Source organism: Camelus bactrianus, chromosome 1 (genome assembly GCF_048773025.1).
Source record: "Camelus bactrianus isolate YW-2024 breed Bactrian camel chromosome 1, ASM4877302v1, whole genome shotgun sequence".
Classification (NCBI taxonomy): Eukaryota; Metazoa; Chordata; class Mammalia; order Artiodactyla; family Camelidae; genus Camelus; species Camelus bactrianus.
The window spans coordinates 74,629,024-74,650,916 of NC_133539.1; the positions used below are offsets into that span (position 1 = coordinate 74,629,024).

Here is a 21,893-nt window from a genome sequence, read left to right on the forward strand (position 1 = left end):
AACTGTGCATCTGTAATAGACTAAAGGAAAAACAGGAAGAAAGCCTTTAAAATATCTCATCTTCTATGACTTTGATGGTGACATTTGAGGAAAAGTAGTGTTTAAGAAATAAAACAGAAGTCTTTGTGTTTTTTCAGTCTAGTGAAATATTACAAGTTTCCAATTAACCAGAACACTCAAAGCTATTTGAGTGTTATTATTAGTTGAAACTTTTCATCACATCAAGGTTGACTAAAAGGGGGGAAAAGCTTTTTTAGTGGCAGATCTTTCTAAAATGTATTAATATTTCTTTCTATATTACTAAGTACAGTGATACTATACCCGATTCTTTCTTTGAAGAATGACGATATTGTAGTCCTCAGGGCTATTACTCAGTGCATCTCTCCTTACTGAGTGGTACCCAGGTGTAATTGTCAGAAATGGGCTGGATATATGCTGACTGTGGGATACAACTTGGTGTCTTTAGTATCCTTCAGATGAGCTGGTTTGTTTTTAAATTAATTTCTTCTTCTAAACGTGAGATTTTCTGGAAAAATTAATTGAGGATACTGGTTAATTAGGTTTTTGTTTTATGATAAGTGGCTAAAAGGAAATAATGTAATATTGTTCATGTGTTGGGGAGGGAAGAGTAATGGTAAATTTTCAGACAAATTTTGATGGATTTAAATCATTTTGTGCTTTCTTCAATAAAGTGTTTAGAGGAATAGCTTAGGCAGAGAATCTAAGACTTTCCATACTTTCTGGGAACATTTTAAGAGCTGAAAAAACTCTGGCATATGTTGATGTGGGAACAACTTGGATCTTAAAATTAAAGAAATTAATTTTTTTCTACACAAATAACATCTGTCTAGAATTAGGGTCAATTTTAATCTATTTAATGAAATATCAGTATCATGTAATTGCTTTTATCTTGGAACCTAATAGACCTTAATGCATTATTTAGCAGATTGAAATGAGTTCAGGCCAAATCTCTTTTAACTGTTAATTTCTTTTGATATATATCTGAGAATCAAGTGGAAGAAAATGAAGGGGATAGCAGAGAATCCATCTTTAGGAGACTGAGAAAAACTTCATAGGCAACTTAAAATTAAAGTATTATCAAATTACTCTTCTGCCTATTTCTAGTGGCTTGAGACACAGATTAGAGGCATATTTCCAGCATAGGAGATACAGGCAATCTGCCTAAAGCAGGGTGTAGAAATGACCCAACACCTCCTTGAGCTAGATAGTCCACAAACTGTTCCAGTCCTTCAGAATTAGGAACAAGATATGAATGTGATACTTATTTATAATTCATCAGACAAACCAGTGAATGCATTAGTAGAAAAACATATTTTTGGAACTGCTAGAAATGTTTCAACAATCTTAAGGTTCTCTATGTTGAATCCTTTCTTAGACTTTGCAAGTTGAAGGTCATCTTTTTTATTGTGATTATATAACTTTGGTTGAATAGATTTCCTAAATGGCTCTATATTTGACAACCTTAGAGCGCATAACACAGTCTGTGAATTCATCAGCAATCTAATGGTACCTAGGAGTTTTGCAACTGCTACTTTAATGGGCCAAACCCAGACTTGCCTTGTTTTTCTACTGTTACGGGAAGCCCATTAACTTTTTCATTTCATTATGGTATAGCCTTGTCAAATTATTCTTTCAAAATAATAAATAGTTATTTCAGTTACTATAGACTTACAAATACATATGGAAAATAATTTACTCAGCTAATAGGATTTTGCTGATTTATAAAAGTATTAGTGCAGAGTGAGTGCTCACTTTTACATACTGTCTATTTGCATCACAAAAACCCTGCAAAGTCAGGGAGGCAGTTATTAGTACCAGTCTCACTCTCCAACTTAGAGAAAACTAAGCTCTCTGCCCTAGGTCACACAAAAATAGAAAGTGTTGTTTCTGGGGCTCAAACCCTGGGTTTCCAACTTCATATCCCATGCTCTGTCAACACAGATCCCACCTAACTAGCCTCAGAAACCACATGTATGTAAAGCCACGTTGCCACACACCTCTGGGTTAGGGTATCCCTTGGCAATTTGGAAATGACAGATAGGCAAATAGAATTATACTCAAGAAAAGGTAGAAACCTGGCAACTATTTCCTTCCCCTTTTGGTTTGTTAGTTGAAGGAGAACCTCCCAAAAAAAAGAAATATGTTATATACAGAGTAGGACGTGAGTCTAGGCACAATAGAGACACTGGCTTCAAAACCAGGCCACTGACCACTAGACCACTGACCACTAGGCCACTGACCAGCTAGAACAGATTACCTGGTTGCCTCCTAATCCAGCCTTTCCTGTTCATGGTGTCAGTACATACAGTGGGGGAAAGAATTGAGAGATTGCTTTTTAAATAAGCACCTAAATGATAGCTTCAAAAGCAAATTTCATCTGTTGATATAATTGTAACAGTGTCCTACATTTGGAATTAATCAAACTGTGATTTTAGCTCTGCAGAAAGTTTGACAGAAGAGTAAAATGAGCCAGTACATCATCTGCATAACAATGGAAGTGTGAGTTACAGATTTGTAGTGATTAGAAAGAGGGAAGCTGGCTTTATTTAAAAGACTCAGGCACCCCAGGGATCCTGTTCATTTCAAGTCCCCAGTGGACATCATCCCAAGGTGACATCTTCATTCAGAACAATCCAGGCTGTATGTCACAGGCAGAGACATCTGTACGCTGTACCCCAAAATAAACTGCAGAGATATTAGCAAGAGCTTTTGAGGGAAAAACAACAACAATAAAACTACCTGTAATACATGATTACTTTCCAGTTCTGTTTTTTCAGTTGTTCTCTGTTTATGTACATATCCGTTATATATTTAGCTGATGTATATATTTGCTAATTGAAGTCTCTAAAATGTATATAATCTAACAAACTTTTAGTTAGGAATAAATAACTTCCTTGGAGCATTCAGATTTCAGAAATCAAAAGAAACTTGTTTTTTCACAAGAAAATTCTTCTCAAAAATTTCCAAACTATAATTTAAGGTCATCTGGCTAAAAGCTCAGTTCAGCTCCTGTTGGCACTGGCCCAGCACTACAGGCACGATCTTCATTTGAATTTCTTTTAGGCAACTCTCCCTTGACAAGCAGCTCATAGTCCCTGATAGGATATCCCCTTAGTGGCCGATTTTGGTCACCTGGTTCAGAATGGCTAGTTTTCAGTACCTGTGAAGTCTTGTTGATCAGATTAGACATCACAAAAGGAATTAACTGAGAAGGCTTAAAATAAACCTGCAACTGAATTGTCTTTGGATGTTTCTAAACAGTTTTCTAAGGTACAAAAGTAAGATTACTTTGTAATTATAGTAGTTGTTTCCTTATTGCATTCATTTACTGGGGTTTCCATGACAAGTGCCACAGGCTGGGCGGCTTAAACAACAGAAGTTTATTGGCTCACGGTTCTGGAGACTGGAATTCTGAGATCAGGGTGTCAGAGGATTGGCTTCTTCTGAAGCATCTCTCTGTGGTTTAGAGATGGCTATCTTCTTCCCATGTCTTCATACTGTCTTCCTTCTGTGTCCTAATCTCCTCTTCTTGTAAGAATACCAGTCATGTTGGATTAGGGCCCACCCTAACACTTCATCTTAACCTAATTACCGCTTTAATAAAGACTCCGTCTCCAAATACAGTCACATTCTGAGCTACTGGAGCTACTGAGGGTTAGGCCTTCAACATATGAATTGGGGGTGGGGACACAACTCAGCCCATAAATTACTAATCTCAACCCATTAGAAACTAGCTTCTCATTATCCCTGGTCACTAGATTCAGCATCCCAGTCTTGCTTCTGATCCTTGATTTCTGTGCCTTACTAGTCCCTTTTGATTTAGGTCATCCCAGCACTGGTCTTTGCTTGTTGGCTGCAGACATAGACTTCCTCTCAATTTGCTCATGGATAAGACCTCTTACCCATACTGTGACTGTTCTTTGCCTCCGTTGCTGTTATTGAAGTCTCTTTACTGCTCTCACACCTTTTTCAGTTGCCCCTCTTTTGTTCCCTGCAGCTTCTAAACTCAACTTCATTACAGTGTTTTCTACAATAACCAAAAACTAGAAATAACTCAAATATCCATCAACAGTTATTAGATAAGTTATGATATATTCAAGTGATAAAATACTATGCAGTGGAGAGAATGTAATAACGATTTCTACTTACTACATGGACAAATCTCACAAACAGAACATTGCATCTTTGCTACCTACTTCATAAGGACAACTAGGCCACAGAGCCCATGAGCTCAGCAGTAACAGTTCAGAGTCAATATTTATTGAGTAACTACCAGGGGCCAGGCATTGGGGAAGTGCTTTCATACTCATTTAATTCTCACAAATTTACGAAGTAGGTAGGTAGTATTTCTATCCTGTTTTTAAAAGGTAAAATGAAGCCTTAGAGAGAATAATTATAAAAGGCAGAGCTGGGACTGAAACTCCTGTCTTCTGACTCCAGTCCCGGTATTGGTGCCAACATGCCACATGGCCGTCCCTCTTTCCCTTCCACTGACCAGGAAGGCTGCCCTGGCTCCATTAGCTAATCCCCTGGCCACACAGTGACTGGGGCTCACAGCTCTGAGGTCTCTCCAAACTTCTCCTAACTCCTCTCCATAAAGTAAGAAAGACTGTTCATCCTTTTAAGGAACCGGAAGGCACTAGGGAGAAGCAGTCTCACACACTGCCAATGACCCCAGAGGACTATTAAGATAAGCAGAGATGCCAGGGTCTGATCTAGAATTTCAGAAGAGAAATGCCCAAAGCCTCAGCTTCTCTCTTAGAGCTGTTTCAGAGAAGTCAGGCAGATGGAGCACCTTAGCTGAGATCTTCTTGGCTTGTGAATTTAGCCTAGTTTCTGTGCTTTAGTTTCCCTAAGTTATATCAATAAAACTGGGGCATTTGGTGATTGGAGAACAAGCTGGTCAAAATACGTGCACCTGCCAGAAAATGAGGAAAGCCACAAAGAAGGCCACTGAATAGTCAGGCTCTGAGTTCACAAGTCTTCTTCATAAATTAGTGATAGAATTTGCCTGAAACATACATAACAGGGAATGCAGGTTCACTAGTTACAAGTCCTCCTCTAGAAAGAAAATGGACCCACTGTAATTCTGCCTTAAGACATCTACATAAATTTGCTATCCCAAAGCCAGAATTTTGGTAACAATGTATTTATCATAGGGTCTTTACATCTATTTTTTAAAGGTGTTGGGATTCAATTTCTTTGCTTTAAGATAATGACAGTCAATATTTACAGGTCTTCAGTTTGGTAGATGGAGGGAATTCTTCCTTGTGACTTGTTTTTTGGCTTGGTAAATAGATTTTACCTACTAGGAGCAAGAAGTGGGGGGATGCAAGTAATCACTGATGACAAAAAGAGTTTCACAGGTAATAAAATCCATTCAAGGTAACTGTTTGATGGTCTTGACCACACATCTACCTACAGGGATTCTTATTCATTATATTTACTTTGGAAAACTTTCCAATCAAGAATATACGGAAAAGACAGGAATGATAAAGAAACCAAATTTTTGTACATGGTTCCTCCCAAGTGTCCTTACCACCAGACTACTGTCTACCACATTCTGCTATCTTGTATACTACTCCAGCTTGCCTGCTTGCAAACACATAGAAAGCAGACCTCAGTACCTCTTCTCCTAACCCCTCCCAGAAGGAGGCCACATCTCACCTCGCCCTTCACCCAAAACACCATTAATTCAGCATAATTTAAGCAACTGTCCATGCTGGTGATGAATGATTCTCATAAAATCTTACTTTCTCTCAAGTTTTGGAAATCCATCCGTTTGTGCAAGTAAGCTACAAGCAGTCTGGAGTATTTGTATTAGGGAGGATATTTTTTGAAAAGAAAAAAATAACAAAATAATCTTTAGATCTTTCAGTTGTTTTCCTTTTAATTAAAAAATAACATCCCCCCAAAAAATGCCCGCTTTGCAAATCATCTGAGATTTAACAAGGAATTGAAAATAACAAGAGTAACTCTTTAATTACAGTTAATTTTTTTGGTGACCTATTTCACACAATCATCAAAAACCTCAATCATAAGTACATTTATATAAGTATAAATAACAAACTTAGGATTTATCATACAAAAAGGAAAACTTACTACTACATTCTCCAGTTACTTCTTAATTATCAAGTATGTATTATTTATGTCATCTTTAACATAAAGTCAAACAACGTCAAAAGAAAACAATTTTTTTAAACCACACCAGCCTAGGTAGCAAACGTTGATATTGAGAAACTCAGTATTACAGTAAATATTGAGAGAAACTCAACATTACAGTAAAATAGGCTCCAAGTAAGTTGGAGCCACTTAATCAGAGAAAGCCTGGGAGTAAACTTCCCTAATTCAGAACTGGTTATAGATGAATGACAACTGAGTGTTGTGACTTTGACCCTTTGTCAGGAAAGCTTGCTGAGCAGAGTAAATAAACTTGAGGACAAGGTGAGAGTGAGATGGGGAATGTTTAACCTTCTCCAAAGAACAAACAAATGGTAAACTGTGGACCAATGGATCTTGGTTGTTAAAAAAGAAGTCTTATCTGCCCTTCAGAGCCAATTTTCATCATCTTTTACTTGGCAACACTTTCCAATTTTAATGAATTTTTATTTAGGTTCTTGCAACTAGTTCATTTCTTTAAATGTCTAATTAAGACTTTTTATCTAATTCAAAATCACTTTCTGTCAAAGTTGGCCATATTATGTGATTTCAGCATCTTGAATAATCTGAAAAAGGTGTTTAATAGTTCCTTGTATTTACTGAGTAAACTGGAGTGTCTATTACTATACCAAATAATGCAAAATGGTTCAAAAAAAAACAAGCACGATCACTGCTTACACAAGTTCACAAGCTCTATAAAATAAAGGACTAAAGTGAGGTCCCTGGGAGGAGCTTAATTTTCACGTACGACTCAGGAATTTTGGGTACCAGGCAGTTCTCTTCCTCTAGCAACCCACTGTGTAAATAGGAAAAAATGAGAAGGACTGCTCTGGAACCGATTGGTGACTGTGGTCATTGAGGGCTGATTTTGTTTTAATAAAGGGGGAGAGAGAGAGATTGACTCAGCTTCCTCAGAAGTGCTCCTGGATGGTCAGGAACACCCCGTGAGGCAGGAGAGAATAAAGTGCTTAGGCCTATTGTCTGGTGAAGAGATTACATTTTAAGAGAGTCACATCAATCTTACATGCCAGTGTTTTCTGCTCCAGGCCTAAATGTTCCAGGTGTTCTGAGTGTGTTTTAAGAACTGCGAGATGAATGCTGCTGATTGGGCGCCCACCAGGGTTTGTGAATACTGTTAAGAGAGGCTCCCTGAATGCTCACAGAAGTCGTGAGAGCGGCAGTGGCAAGGGGGCCTGTTAGGGCTGAAACACCCACGCTGGGACGTGCTGAGTGGGTGGCTGAAGCCGCTGCTGCCAAAATGGACCACCCAGAGGTGACAGAGCAGCTCCAGGGACAGCACAGCAGCCCCAGGGACACCATACTGACTGTTTAAAAGACACCAACCCGGGTCAACTTCTGCACCATGCACAGTGGACACAGTCCATAGGGTATAGTAGCATAGATGCGTTTAAGGGCCCCTAAAAATGTTTTATGTCCTTTAAAGTCAGAACCCCCAAAATGACTATTATGATAATGAATATATAATAATAAATCGTCTGGATTATATCTGTCTTCATACCAATACAGTCATAAAATACAATTTTTAGCTTTTTTTTTTTTTTGTGTGGAGGAAGGGGCCCAGGAAGGCAAAAGTTAGAGGGCCTGTAAAAGTCATAAGGACCCCTACACCAATTATTCAGGTCAAGGAAAGTGAATGTGCATGTGGGGGGCTTAGAATCCCAGCAACTTTGGTGGATGGAGATTTAAAGTTAAAGAGCTTATTATCCATGACTCTCCCATCACCACATACAACAAAAAGTGCCAAATAGCACGTAACACAAACTGAGGACATAGGCATTATATTGTAGATTGTAACTAGAAGCGCCCCTCATTTATCTCAGAAGATTTGATAGAAAAAGTGATGATTTGGAGAAGAGTGTACCTGTCATCCAGAAGACAACAACAACACTGGAGGGAAAAAACTAGTAAGAGAGAAAGATATGGAGAATCAAGTAGATGTCCTCCTTTTAAATGCCCTGTGTCATTATTTTAAATAGAGAGGTATCAATTTCTTTACTGCAACTTGACTACCCGTATTAAGGAATCAGAAATCACATTATTTCCAGCTATAAACAGATCACTGAACCGATGGTGAATGCATTATGATTTGTGAATTCCACATATGAATCTCTAGTTAAGAAAAGAGAGAATTCTGTTCGTTTCCCAATTGTTTCCATCTAGATCTGCGCTTCCTTTGGGATGTTTAGAAACAAGAATTGATCAATATGCCCAGATTTAGTTCTATTTGTTCCACTTTTAAAATTTACAAAACACCGGGGTGGTAGTGGAGTGAGTTAAATGTTACTGTCATAGGAGCAGCATGGTCTGAACCCTGCTCTGTGTTGGAAGAAATCTATAGGAGCACATTTAACTGGGAAAGGACACAATATGGCAGGCAGAGATCGCCAGCGTTCAGGGAACATTGCTCTGACATTTTCCTGTATTGAAAGAGAAGTTTGAAGAGAGCATGACACTTCCCATGACATTTACCTTCCCAGTAAAAGAAGATTGTCCTGGCTCAGCACAAGAGAAACAAGCACAGCCATCAGAAATTAGCCGTTTTTTGTGGCCAGTTTACCACATGTGCATGTAGGTCCAGGGTCCACAATTTATGAGATATATGATTTTTTAGCATATGCAATACTGAATAGCACTTCATTTGAGACAGTATGGCTAAAATGAATTAAATGACAGGTTTTTGCTTACATATATGTATATATGAAGAAATACATTCACACTTGCAAACTTGATTATTGTTTGTCTATCCTTAAAACATTCATCCTAAAAAACTGTTTAATTTTCAATATTGTAAAGATAAAATTGGGGGGGAAATGCATAAAAATGTTAGGGTTGCTGTTTTTATTTTCTTGTTTCTGTTTTATCTTAATTTTTTGGCAATAGCATATATTAATTTTATAATCAGAATAAAAGGAAGAGTACTTTTTAAATTCATATATTAGATAATTTAGGGTTAGCAGAGATGTCTAGTATTATAATCTTTTAATTTTCCCCTAATTTAATACCTCCATTTCTTCTGTTTAATATCTCTGATGAAGAGACTCTGTTTTACTGTTGATAGATTAAGGATAATAAAAATAATTTTTAAGCTACAAACTCCATAGTAGCAGTAATAGAATAAAACAACTAGAAAATTGTTTATGAATGGACCATGTCACTGTGGAATTACTTTATTTCGTGCATCCAAAATAGATCTCAGGAAAATCCTAGTAAATATGTCATTTAATGGCACTGAGTTAGCATTTAATAAGAATTAGAGAGATGCTAAAGTTCATAAACCTAATTAAGATCTACAGAATAAAAGAAGTTTGTGTACATGAAATGCTGAGGTCCATTTTCCATGAAGACAGAAGGAAAAAACATTTTGTTAGAAATCTGCTTACAGCTGAAGTTATGGGTGGCTGAATCTTATTGACCACTGCAGACTGAAGAAAATATTTCTCTAAAATGTCTGCTTAGATCTAGACTGCGAAATTATATTGAGAAGTGGTTGCTGCCCCAAAGTTGAGTGATACCATAACCAAGCTGTGTTTCTGGCCATCAGTGAGGGCGGCATGGGAGAGCCCTCCAGGCTCACGAAGCGGAAAGAGAGATAACAGTGTGGTAGAGAAGGAAGCACAGAGGCTGGCAGGTGGGTCTGGGTTCCTGTCCTGGCTTAGCCACCTACCAGCTTTGAGGCCTGGGCCAAATCATGCCATCTCTGAGTCACAAAGCCCAGAAATGTCCAGCAAAGACAATAATATCTGCCCCACAGAGCTCTCATGAGATCCAGTAAGTACAGCTATGGAGCAGACCTGGTAGAGTGCTCAGCACACAGTAGCTGCTCCAAATAGGTGAGGTCCCTTCCCTGCAAGACACGCCTGGAGCCAACACCTCCTCATCTGGAGATAGCTGGTATCCAACCTGTGAAGATCTGTGACTTCCAATACTTCTACTCTGTTTCTTATATTCTATATTGGAAAAAAATAAAAAGGGAGAAGAAGTGGGCCAATATTGAGTTTTCTTAATGAATGTTATCGTCACATTGCTATACTCCCTGTGTTTCATTCATTTAAGCCTGGTCTTATAGCAGAAGTTAATTTTAAAGACTGTTCTCAAAAATTATTGTTTGTTAGAAAAGCTGTTATTCTATACATTTCATTTGTGAAGAAACAAAATGATAAAAGAAACTTTAAAAAAATCAGAATTTTCTATGACAAACCACAAAAAAAGATAGAAGTTTCCCCTTATGCTGATAGTTTTCCAGTCAAAAATATCTCAAGAGATTCCAAAAGGAAGTGGGAGGAGGTGATTTTGAAGTATTATGTGAAAAGAAATAGGCTGCAGTAATTGCTAGAGGGTGTCATGATATGATAATCAACTTGTAAAATGTCACTGTTTTTTGTTGTGGCTAGAATGACGTAGAAGCATACCAGCTTAATGTACTCTAAATCCACTTATATGCTTGAGTGTATAGTCAGTGTTTATTTCCTTTTTTGCTGTCTTCATGTTGTTTCAAATAATAGGTTAATATTGACCCTTTGGTATAGTTATATTAAGAAAATTGAGCTTGAAGTATGAATAATTATGCATATATATTCCTTACAATGTTTTAAGCCACTGAACTTAAAAAAAAAAAACTGCACAGTTGTATTACTGTCAGCCCTGCAGAGCTGCTGATAAGCAAAGTTGTATAGCTTCATGAATTGCCAAGTCAATTAGCAGCCAGGTTCTGAATTCTAGCAGCATTATCCCACAAGATAAATGGACAAGTCAGAAGTAACACAGCTTGATTTTAAGAAACCAGGTGGAGGTGGCAATACAACCTGGGGGGAATCTTGCTGTGATAAATGAGTTCATTCACGTGATTTGGCAGTGGTTTTAGACACTGTCTGGAGTCGTGGAGATGTCACGTGACCGACCTTCCTGCTCTCTTCTCAGACTGTACCACACTTGTAAAGCAGTGAGGCTCGTTGGGTAATAATTCAAAAGCCAAAAAGGCTGTAAAGAAAAAAAGTTGCTAGCAGGCACTAACCTGGGTGTCATGACTCTTTCAGGTAGTAGGTGTAACCTTGAAGAAAAAGTGGCACTGTCTTCAAAAAAGTGACCTGACCCTGGCTTTGGTGGGTTTTTCTGCAAGAAATAAAAAGCACCGCATGTGATTATTATACATCCTTTCTAGCTGACCACTGCTTTGTTCTAGAGTTCAGCATGAAAGGACTAATTTTTGTTTTGTTTTGGTTTTGTTTTAGTGAAATGGCATGTCCGTTGCTAATTCTAGCTATTATATAGTTGCACATATGAAAAATACCTGTATATAGTTTATGGATTGGTAGCATTTCAAATAAATGGTATATCAAAATATTCACCAGAAATTTTTTGAGATGCTTATCAATTGACATTTTTTTCTTAGCCCGAGAAGAGTCTGAATTGTAATTCTTTAATTATACCTTGTAACATTAGATATGTTTTTAAAAATATATTAGGAATTTAAATATAAGCATGCCACTTTGTTTATTGCTGTATTATTAAACTTCTTGGAGCATGGAAAGAATTCTTCACAAATGATTTTGCTCTTTTGGAAAAAAACAAGCTGCAAAAATATTTGTTAAACTACATTTAGCCTGTAAATGAGTATAGCTTATAAAGGTACGTTAAGCTGATAGTATATAATGTTTCATCCAAATAATTTTTATAGTTTGAAAATTTGTCAGATAGTTTAATAGTGCCATAGTAAGTCTTTTCCCAGAATTCAGAGTTATATGTATCTCTATTTTAGGAAGTTGACATTGATTCATTAAAGGAAAAACCCGGGATCATTATGCACCCCAATTAGGCAATGAATGAATCACTGTTTCCCTTTATTCTTCCTGAAGTTAGTTAATCTAAGGATTGTGCCCATTTAAACATTTCAGAACACATATGAAAATTACTAGTGTTATATCTGATGAATAAAATCTCGAATAGTTAACATTCCTTTATAGAAATAACACATTATCATTCAATAATGCTAGTTCTTAAGTCAAAACAAACCAAAGACACAAACTTTCAGCAATGTAGATTCACATATTTTTAAATATAGTTAACTATACAGAAAGTTTTTCTTTGTTCTCAAAATAAAAGCAGCCACTTGTTACATTTTGCAAAGGCAATGCCTGAGAAAATGAACATTGTTTTGCTTCCAAGAGTAAACCTACCTTCTAAATACTTAAAGCCCTGTGGAAACCAAAGATGATAATGTAATTCTATCATTTTTTTTGTATAGAAACTATCAAGATTTATTAACCTCAAGAGTTAATATTGACCTTAGCTCTTAATTCCCTTTCAGACAACGGACCCCCTGTCCATTTTTGTTTCTTTGCCTGTGATATCTCTGTATGCTACATCAGTAATTTAAGTAGATTTACAACACAGATATTCAGGTGTGCACTTAGTAGAAAATGGTTTTCTCCAGGGAGGCTCTACCCAGAGACCAAAGAAAATGGAAGTTTTTGCTTTTAAGGTGTTTAAGATTATTTAATTTTTACGTAGTATGACATGTTACTAATTGGGTTGGGAAGGTGATATTTTGGTTTTTGTTTTTTCCATTGTGCCATATCTGCTCTCAAAAACTTAATAATCTGGTAAACTAAAACCACAGAAAGCCAGTACACCCCTTCACAGTCCAGAATGCTGCTTATATGAGACAAAAAAAAAAAATGTAGATATCTATATATCAGTACCTCAATTATTAACCATCCTTTATTTACATCTGGATTTCTGGAATTCTCCAATTAAAAGACATTTCTAAAATCCTATTAAATTCTTTGGTCTCAAGAACGTTGAGAGTTGCAAATTTTTTTCATAACTACCTCTACAAAATAAACAAGCTGGGCGAATTCCTGTGATTTTAGGCCACTGAAGAATTTTTAGAGGTTTTATGACAAATTTACTCTTTTTATGCCCAATCCACTCAAAAATGACAGACTCCAGAGATCACCCAGCAAAAGTCCTCTTTGGGGTTGAGACCCCAATCCTAATCCCTACCCCAGGCTCTTCACTATCATTCAAAAGATTTAGGGATTATATAAGAATAATTTATAAATGAACATAGCAGGCAAGCCATAGTGTTTTTAAATCAATACTATAAAAATTATGTCATGTCATGTAAAATGCCTTAAAATATATTATACATATAAAATACTATGTTAAAATTAAATATAATATGTCAGCTGTAAAGGTGAGAAAGTAGCTAACTAAAAAGTTCACAAATAATCTTTTTTCAGATTTTGTGTGTTTTCTCCTCAGCCAAAAGCCTCAAGATTCACTTGCAGCAGCCTACCTCTTCATTTATGTTGGATTGCTCTTTAAACATTAGAATATCTTGTGATAAATAATAAGTTAAAGATTTCTCCTGATACAAGTCATTGTTGATTTCACTGTTATAGGGAAAAGGCTCTAGGGCGGCAGATAAGGCTGTTGCCATGGTGATGAAGGAGATACCGAGGGAGGAGTCTGCTGAAGAAAAGCCCCTCCTTACTATGACATCACAGGTGGGCAGACCCTTAGGGTTCCTGTAGGAAGCTGACATATGTTAATATATCAGACATTGTGATTTTTAAGTAGAAAAAAAAAAAAAAACCATTAACTCGATCCAATTTTTAAAAAAACAGTTTCAATGAAACAATTATACAATATAAAATGAAAACCAAAATTCTTTTAAAAAAAAAGGAAAATTCCATCATTTAGTTAATTATTTGTGGATATTAATTTTCATTACTCAACTTTAGTTAAAAAAAGAAAAAGAAAATGTACATGCAAGTAAAACATGTTACTTCTTTATAAAGGAGTCTTGTTAATGACTTTGGGAAAGAAATAATAATTAAGCTAATGGTACATTTGAACCACAGCAACCAAAAAAAATTTCCTGTGAATAAATACAACTTATATTGTATACATATGTCAGTTTACCAGTAGAATATCTAAATTTTCTTAAATGTTAAATATATTTCTGTTGTGACTATGCATACTACATATATGTCTATACATATTTATGTGGATAACTAATTTACAGGAATGAGCCAGAAGTCCCTGAGTCCCCATGCAGAAAATGGCATTTGTGACCCCTCTTCTACTTAGTGACCTTGACAACAAAAATATCATCTCTATTAAAAGCACATGAGGGCCATTTTCAGCATTTATTATAACAAGTATAGAAAAAGGTTTGCATTTGTATGCAAAGACACGCTGAGACTGAATCCTGTATGTCCTCAGGGACTTTTGAAACACCCTGTAAAATCCACATACATATGTATAATATATTCATCACCACTCTGTGGAACTATCAGTTTTAAATTCTTAAATGCAAAATATTTTTACTTGCATTTATCTTATAATTTAGATTAGATTGTTATCTTAAACATTTGGGGTTTTTTTTCCATAATGCAATAGTAAATGCAGTGATTCACTTCCAATTTATATGAACATGTCTAGAATTAGAAAATGTCCATTTAAATTCCTCATGAAAGGCATTTATATCCAAAGCTAAATTATGGTAACTTATTTTTAGAATATCATCAGATCACAGCCCCAGCTGCTGCCAACATGTGTGGTTTTATTTCATTCCTAAACACTATGTTGTAAGTAATGAAAATTATAGCAACATATAACATCAAAATTGAATAATAAAAAAAGTTATTAAAGATTCCCAGGATTTGGGGATAAATCTTATGTTGGGAGTTTTTTATCCAAAAGAAGAGATGACTTCTTCCCAATGACATATAGTAATAGTTGGAAAGAAATTTGCTTGATATTTACCAAGGCCTCCACTATTTACTTAGTTTACATAGTGAAGCATACAATTTTACACTGATCTCCTGCCCTTTGTAGAATCCATTTCTGAAATAGTCAGCCCACAGTTCTTCAGGTGAAGGCTATGGAAGGTGAGAACTACTTTGGAGTTCTCAGCAAATGGCAGAGCCATGTACATCAGTAGATAAAACCTATCCAAATTCACAATTGGCATAGTTATGCTATAACATATCACGTCAGGACATCACAATTTTGGACAGGCTCTAGTGCCCAAAATTCTTTTTCTTCAAAACCATGCATTGCTATGTGCTTTCCAGTAATCCTTTTCAGTTGTCCGAAATTACCATTATAACCTAAACTTGAATTTAAATATAGTGCAAAATAATATTTTTGATTTTTAATTTAGAAAAGAAACTGTGATGATTACCATTTTCTCATACTCAGAACACTTGTGTGTACCAAGTTCCTTCTTTAATCCCTGTCTAATGTTGCATTAAGTGTTTTGAGGTACTAGCTACGATTTTACTGCATGAAGATGATATAAACGCTTCCTTTGATGCATCATATTCTTGTCGCATACTGGCTAGTTTATGAATCAGCACACAGGGAGTTCTGATTCATAAAATGCAATGCACCTATTGTGTTGATAATTTTATGGAATTAATCCAGTGACAGCTGTGATACAATTATTTCTCAGTCGAATGCAGTTTTATTAGTTGATATACTTTTTCCACTATACACAAGTGGCTTCTTCCCTGCCATGCACCAGTGGCGTGCACAAGCCAAAAAGCAGCAGAATGATCTGAAAAAGTGAGTACTTCTCATGGCAACCACAGCATCCAATCTGTGTACCATACCACATTCTTACTCGTTCCCCTGTGTGAATGTATTAGTGTCTGGAAACATGTCTGTCCTGGTGTCTCCTGCAAAGCCCCTATGACATAGTGCTACATACTGCCGAGTACATTGACTCATCTTCATCACCAGCGTGTCGATGCCAGCTGCTCATTCATAGATTCCAGAAACATCCAGAGCTAATTGCTGTCTTCAGGACAATCACAATCAATAAAATACAGATAAGCCCTTGAAACACTGAGTCCCTGACTTGTTTAGTAACTTCATTCTACAGACTGTGAAGTGTAGAATAGTTTATATGGAAACATTTTTGTATTATGTGATTATTAGGATTGCTTATAGAGGGATTTAGCCAAGCATACGCCAGTCAATTCATTTGTAGGACATTGAACAAATTGAACAAAACAGAAGAGTTGGCCAGGTGACTTGAACTCTGAAATTGCTGGACCCCCCCCCCCGAGAATTGCTCTTTTTGTTTCATTTAATTATTACTTCTGTGTTAAACAGTATATCAAGCTTTCCATAGAAGCTCAAGTTCACGCTGTCCTAGACTAACACTGTTTAAGTCAAACAGTATGGAAACAAATGTGCATTGATGAAAGGTTTGAAAGGGAAAAAGAATATCTGAGCCATCAATTCCTGGAAGAAGTAAAGTTTCTCTAGACCTGTGCTGTTCAGTACAGCAGCCACTAGCCACACATGGCTATTGAGTGTTCTGTGGGTACCCCCAATTGATAAATGCTATAAATATAAAATACATATCAACTTTTGAAGATTTAGTCCAAAGAAAAATAACGTAAACTATCACATTAATCATTTTTATATTGATTACAAGTTTAAATGATAATATTTTGGATATATTGAGCTAAATAAAATGTGTTATTAAAATTATTTTCACCTGTCTCTTTTCACAGTTTTTAAAGTAGCTACTTGAAAATTTAAAATTACCAGACTCTCATTATATTTCTATTGAACAGCATTGCTCCAGACTGTAATAGTATAAATAAATCCAGTTTGAGGGTACAAAGGAAAACTATGTGCCAGAAGATTGAGTATATCGTAGGAGAAATTGTATTCTTCTTTATGAGAATGAAATGACTTTAGCGAATATTTTTCTCTCATAAAGAACCTTCAGAAATTTCCATTTTAACCACATCCCTGGTCGTTTTTTTAGCAAAATATAGTTCCCCCCTTCCTTTTTTTTTTTTTTTTTTTTTGTTGTTGTTGTTGTTGTTGTTGTTGTTGTTGTTGTAAAGCACAGGGTCTTAAAACTGTGTTCCAGACATTCTTGTTAAGGGAATTTTTTTTAACTCTGCCTTTGTTTTTCTATCTGTCCCCACCTCTTAAACCTAGGCATTGGTTTGACTTTGTGTCTGATAAAGAGTAATGTCCTTGATTGGAAAAACATTCTCAAAGCTACTAAAAATAGCCTTGTTTGGGTTTCTGTTACTAACTTGAAACAATTACTTTAATTATACTCTCCCACCTGCCTTCATGTTAGCACTAGCCAAGGTGTGAACAGTAATATTTATTTCCCCATGAACAGATTCACATTTTAAAGTCTAACTATCCTGTCAGGAAAATATTTGTAGTTGCTTGGTTGACATTTAGATCAAGTCAAAGAGTTGAAAATTATCACATGGTTAATCCTTTACAGGAAGATCCACTGGGACCATTTCCAGGAACTGGGGGATGAGGCAGTACCATGAGTCCTATTAGCTCATGAGAAATTAATTCTGTCGGTGTCCGAGTTACCATGACAAAGCTCTCAAAGGCTGAATGCATAAGTGATGCATAGTAAGATTTAGTTGTCTCATTTTTTCAATGGATTGAATCAGTCAGCTTAGTTTTAATATGATCACTATTTTGATGCACTTGGCCCATCAAATTTCTAAACTTGGATAGGACTAATAAACAGATAGTTTACAGAATTATGAACAAAAACCTACTTAACAAGTGATACATACTTTGAATCAACAGTCACAAATAATAAAAGGAATGTTTAAAATGCATAAAGATACATCTTTTAAAAGCCCATTTGTGTTTTTATTTATATAAAAACAAAATCTTAAATTTTTTCCTATTACTTAGATGACATAAAAAGACTGGTATATTTTTACAAATTTTTTTCTAACCAAGATTGCAATATGAGACATTTGTCAGCTGTTTATTAACTTATTAGCTTCAATGTTTTAACTTTTAAAATTATTCTTTAAATACTAAAATATTTAAAAATAAAATAGAATATTTTATTTTAAAATAAAATAATAGTTTGAGATCATCAATCTGAAGTGTAAAATTATGAAATAATGGATTATTATCCTTTACAGACCTTGTTTTATCATCTAAAACATATTTTGTTTTGTAGTTAATACAGAGTAATATAAGTTATCACAAAGTTTAGCTCTATATTTTTAATAAAACACCTAAGCAATATACTGTTTAAAGATAAATAAACTTAGGGTTAAGTCATAAAACAAGCTATATAAACATGCACTGGAGATTAGGTAGCAGGTAGTATTTAAAAACAAAATACTCTCCTTTCATCTTGGTTAAATGTTCCCCTGTATCATATAATAATTTAATTTTTTAACATTGAAATTAAGGAAATTCAAGGTGAACTAAGGCAAATGCATTTTTAGACAAAGTTCTAAAACAGACAGTAATTCATTAAAGCTGGATGATATAGTCTGCATTTTGTTCAAAACTAAACATAGTATTGATATAAAATAAGAACCAGGAGGGGGAGGGTATAGCTCAGTGGGAAGAGTGCATGACTAGCAGGCACGAGGTCTGGGGTTCAATCCACTAAAAAATAAAATAGATAAACCTAATGAACTCCCCCCCCCCAACAATTTAAATAAAATAAAAATAAATAATTCTTTTTTTAAAAATTTAGTCACTAACTCCAACTCATATTCAAGGGGAGAAGAATTGGGCTCTACCTTTGGAAAGAATCAATTTGGTCCTGTGGTGGCTACCATTAGCCACATCAAATGACCAAGTCATAAGCAAATTGAAGAGGTTTGACTGAATATTTCATTTACAACTGATGATTACAAGGAAGTTGTAAAGTTTCAATAGTTTTTTGAATTCTCAGCAACAAGAAGTCCCTACATGCAAGTTCTCACCTGTCTTCTTACTTCTGTTTCCTTTTGTTTCCATGTTCATTGACCATGTAAGGGTTTTCACTCAAAATCTCCAAATTTGAATCTCTGACTTAAAATCCCCAAGTGTGATGATAGTGTTATGTCTTGAAGTGCCACTGGCCTCTCATTTGCACTGATCCTTATCCTTCTTCCAAGGATGGAGTAAGGCAGGCCCATGCCTTTATTTCTGTTTGTCTCATTAGACATTCATTCTTTGCATTCTTGACTTCTCAACAGAAGCCTTGCATTTGGAAATGTTCCTTTAGGTAGCTCTAGTTTTCCAAGCATTTAAATGATGTGACAGTGGAGGAAAATGGACTTAGATTTGTGGTTTAAAACCTGCCAGGAAATTGGCAAACATTTCTGAGGGGCACTGGCCTCTCTGTTAGTTGATCAAACCCAGCATGAAATTGAGGACGCCCATGCAATCATTCTTTTGTACAAATCACCTTTCAGTTAGACTGTATAAAATCAGTCAGCATTTATTAATCTGCTACTAATGAGATACAAACAAGTAATTGGATAAAGTCTCTACCCTCAAAGAAGTCATAGTCTAGTGGGAGAAAAGCAGATAAACATAAGGTTAGAAAACCAAGTAACACATGGGAACCTGGAGGTCCTGTGAGAGGGCCCTCGCTGCCTAGTGCCAAAGTAGGTTTCCAGACAGTGTGCCAGTAGAACAGGGTCTTTAAAGAGAAATGAGAATCTGTTGCCATTAGAAAGGCCTTTGAACTAATCTAAATATTGAGAAGAGGACAAAGAAGGATAATAAAGGAACATTTTAAATGTAAACAAAGTGAGACAAAGGCCTTAGCACCTAATGAAGTGGGTCATTTTAATTCATTTATGGTAATCCGAATGGACCAAAATTGCAGCCATTCCAACTTAGTTATTCAAGAAAACATGGGAACCACTTCACTCACCTTCTATTATTGTTATAACATCAACGTACTCTGTACCAAAAGGATGAAATGAGGTAAGTTCACAAAGGATTTTCAAACTGAAGGAAGTAATTCTTAGAGAAAGTCAATAAGCTGTATCCTACCCATAAACAGAGACAGAATAAAAGGCACACAATTTGGAAGTAAAACTTGAGCGAGCTATGTAGGGGATTCTGTTCAGTTTGCGATATTCCTTTATGACCTAAAAGATTTACTCATTCTCAAGTCACTGTAGGGAAATCATAAATTTGTTTGAAAATGAGAAGGGGACATGTGAAAAGCTATTCTTAGCTATATAAATAAAATAAAACAGGACTTAGTGTGGCTAAAATAATGATTCCTAAATTCATCAGACTGAAGAGAGTTCAAAATTGGACTGCTTAAGATGGATAGTTTTGTATCTTCAGTTTCTGCAGAGTCACTATCCCTCTTGGTAGCCCTTTGTTGAACCCCTCTTCTATGAAGACATTTGATTCCAAGAAATATAAGTAAGACATAGCCTCTGACCTCAGAGCTTATAAGAAAAGATTTTTTCATGATATCTCCTCTTTCGTCTTCCATATCGCCATCAAAACTGAAAAACCATCAGTTCCCAAATTACCTCTCCATGTGATCTGAAATCCAACCCTTCATCTTCTTACCCCAAACCCTGCCGCTGTCCCCTACTCCAATCTTGGCATTTACCAACAGATAAACTGTGCTCCAGCTTGAAAAACACGGACTCACAAAGAAATGCGTTGTTTCCTCTTTGACTTGTGTCTGTGGAAGAAAGCCAGAGGAACAGTTCAGTTATGGGAACTGGGCAGCATAACAACTCCATCAGCCCAGGTGTGACGTGTGGTCACAAATAAGACAGGAGGTGTGGAACAGACACAGGCCTTAGGAGGCAAATGCTTAGGAAAAGACTGGAGAAGCCATGCCTTAGTCCTGGATTCCCTAGGATCTCTGAACAAACCTCCTCTTTGGTGTTCTTTTCTGTCCATGCTGAGAACATATGAGAATGCCAGAGATGCTTTCTCCAGATAATAAGGCTAAAGTCTGAATGAAGAGAGAGACTCCCCAAAGTAAGAAAAAAAAAATTCTATTACCTTTGGTAAAGCAGACTTGACTAAAAGGATAGGCCTTTCCATTAATTGTGCCTTTTCCTTTGTTTTTCCATTTAGGTGTTTATGTGGACAAAGGTTTTACTTTCTAGAATTCTTTTATCAAATTTAGACTACCATTTTTCAGTGTTTACAACTGGAAGTGCCTATAGAAATCTAATATCCCGGTCTTCTAAAACTATAGGGAATTTGGGTCTATTCCACACATCTACTCAAAGAGCTATGATTTGGAAAAAAAACTGTTAGTCCTTTTTTTACAAAGGAATTTAATTGTATCCAAAGTAAAGAAAAAGCATAAGGGGCTTTTTGTGGAATATAAATAATATTTATCTTTACATAATAGTTGATATTTCTCCACACTATGGCTAAGAGAATAACTAAACTTTTTTAGTTATCTATGAATAAAATCAGATTTCTTCTTCAGAGAAATAACGGCTAACAAAGAGATAGTTATGACATCACACGTGCATATTTATACGTATTTTAAAGTCGCAGTTTTGTTGGTTGTATTGAGTCTTTGCTCCGTATACACTTGAGCCTAGGCCAGGAAGACCTAGAACCAGACCTCAGATAATTTGATTCCTAGAGAAATCTGTGAGTCTTTATACCAAGTAACACCAAAACTTACAATACTTGAAGAAATTTCTGTCTCCGTGATTTGAATACTAAAAGAAAAATGAGCATTCTCATTACTTAGCCCATGATAATGTGCACAAATTAATATGTATGAAAATCAAATTGCCAATTCTATGTGAAAATGTTAGACTCTAGCGAAGAGCTGAGATTTATTTAAAGATAATAGTGTGAATATATAAAAGTACCAAATGTGCCTCTTGGTTTTCAGTCCCCAAAGGATCACTGAAGGTTTCCATATTCCT

The 21,893-nt window shown here is 35.8% G+C and overlaps 1 protein-coding gene across 9 annotated transcripts in view; it reads left to right on the forward strand.

Moving 5' to 3' along the window:
- Positions 1 to 21,893, forward strand: part of PEX5L (peroxisomal biogenesis factor 5 like) — a 597,540-nt gene that overhangs the window by 492,670 nt on the left and 82,977 nt on the right. For all 9 annotated transcript variants that reach the window (XM_074367482.1, XM_074367503.1, XM_045511287.2 and 6 more), the window contains one exon: positions 13,605 to 13,709. In XM_074367482.1, the coding sequence (XP_074223583.1) occupies positions 13,641 to 13,709 (69 nt within the window). In that variant the 5' untranslated portion in view covers positions 13,605 to 13,640. The remainder of the gene's footprint in view (positions 1 to 13,604; positions 13,710 to 21,893) is intronic.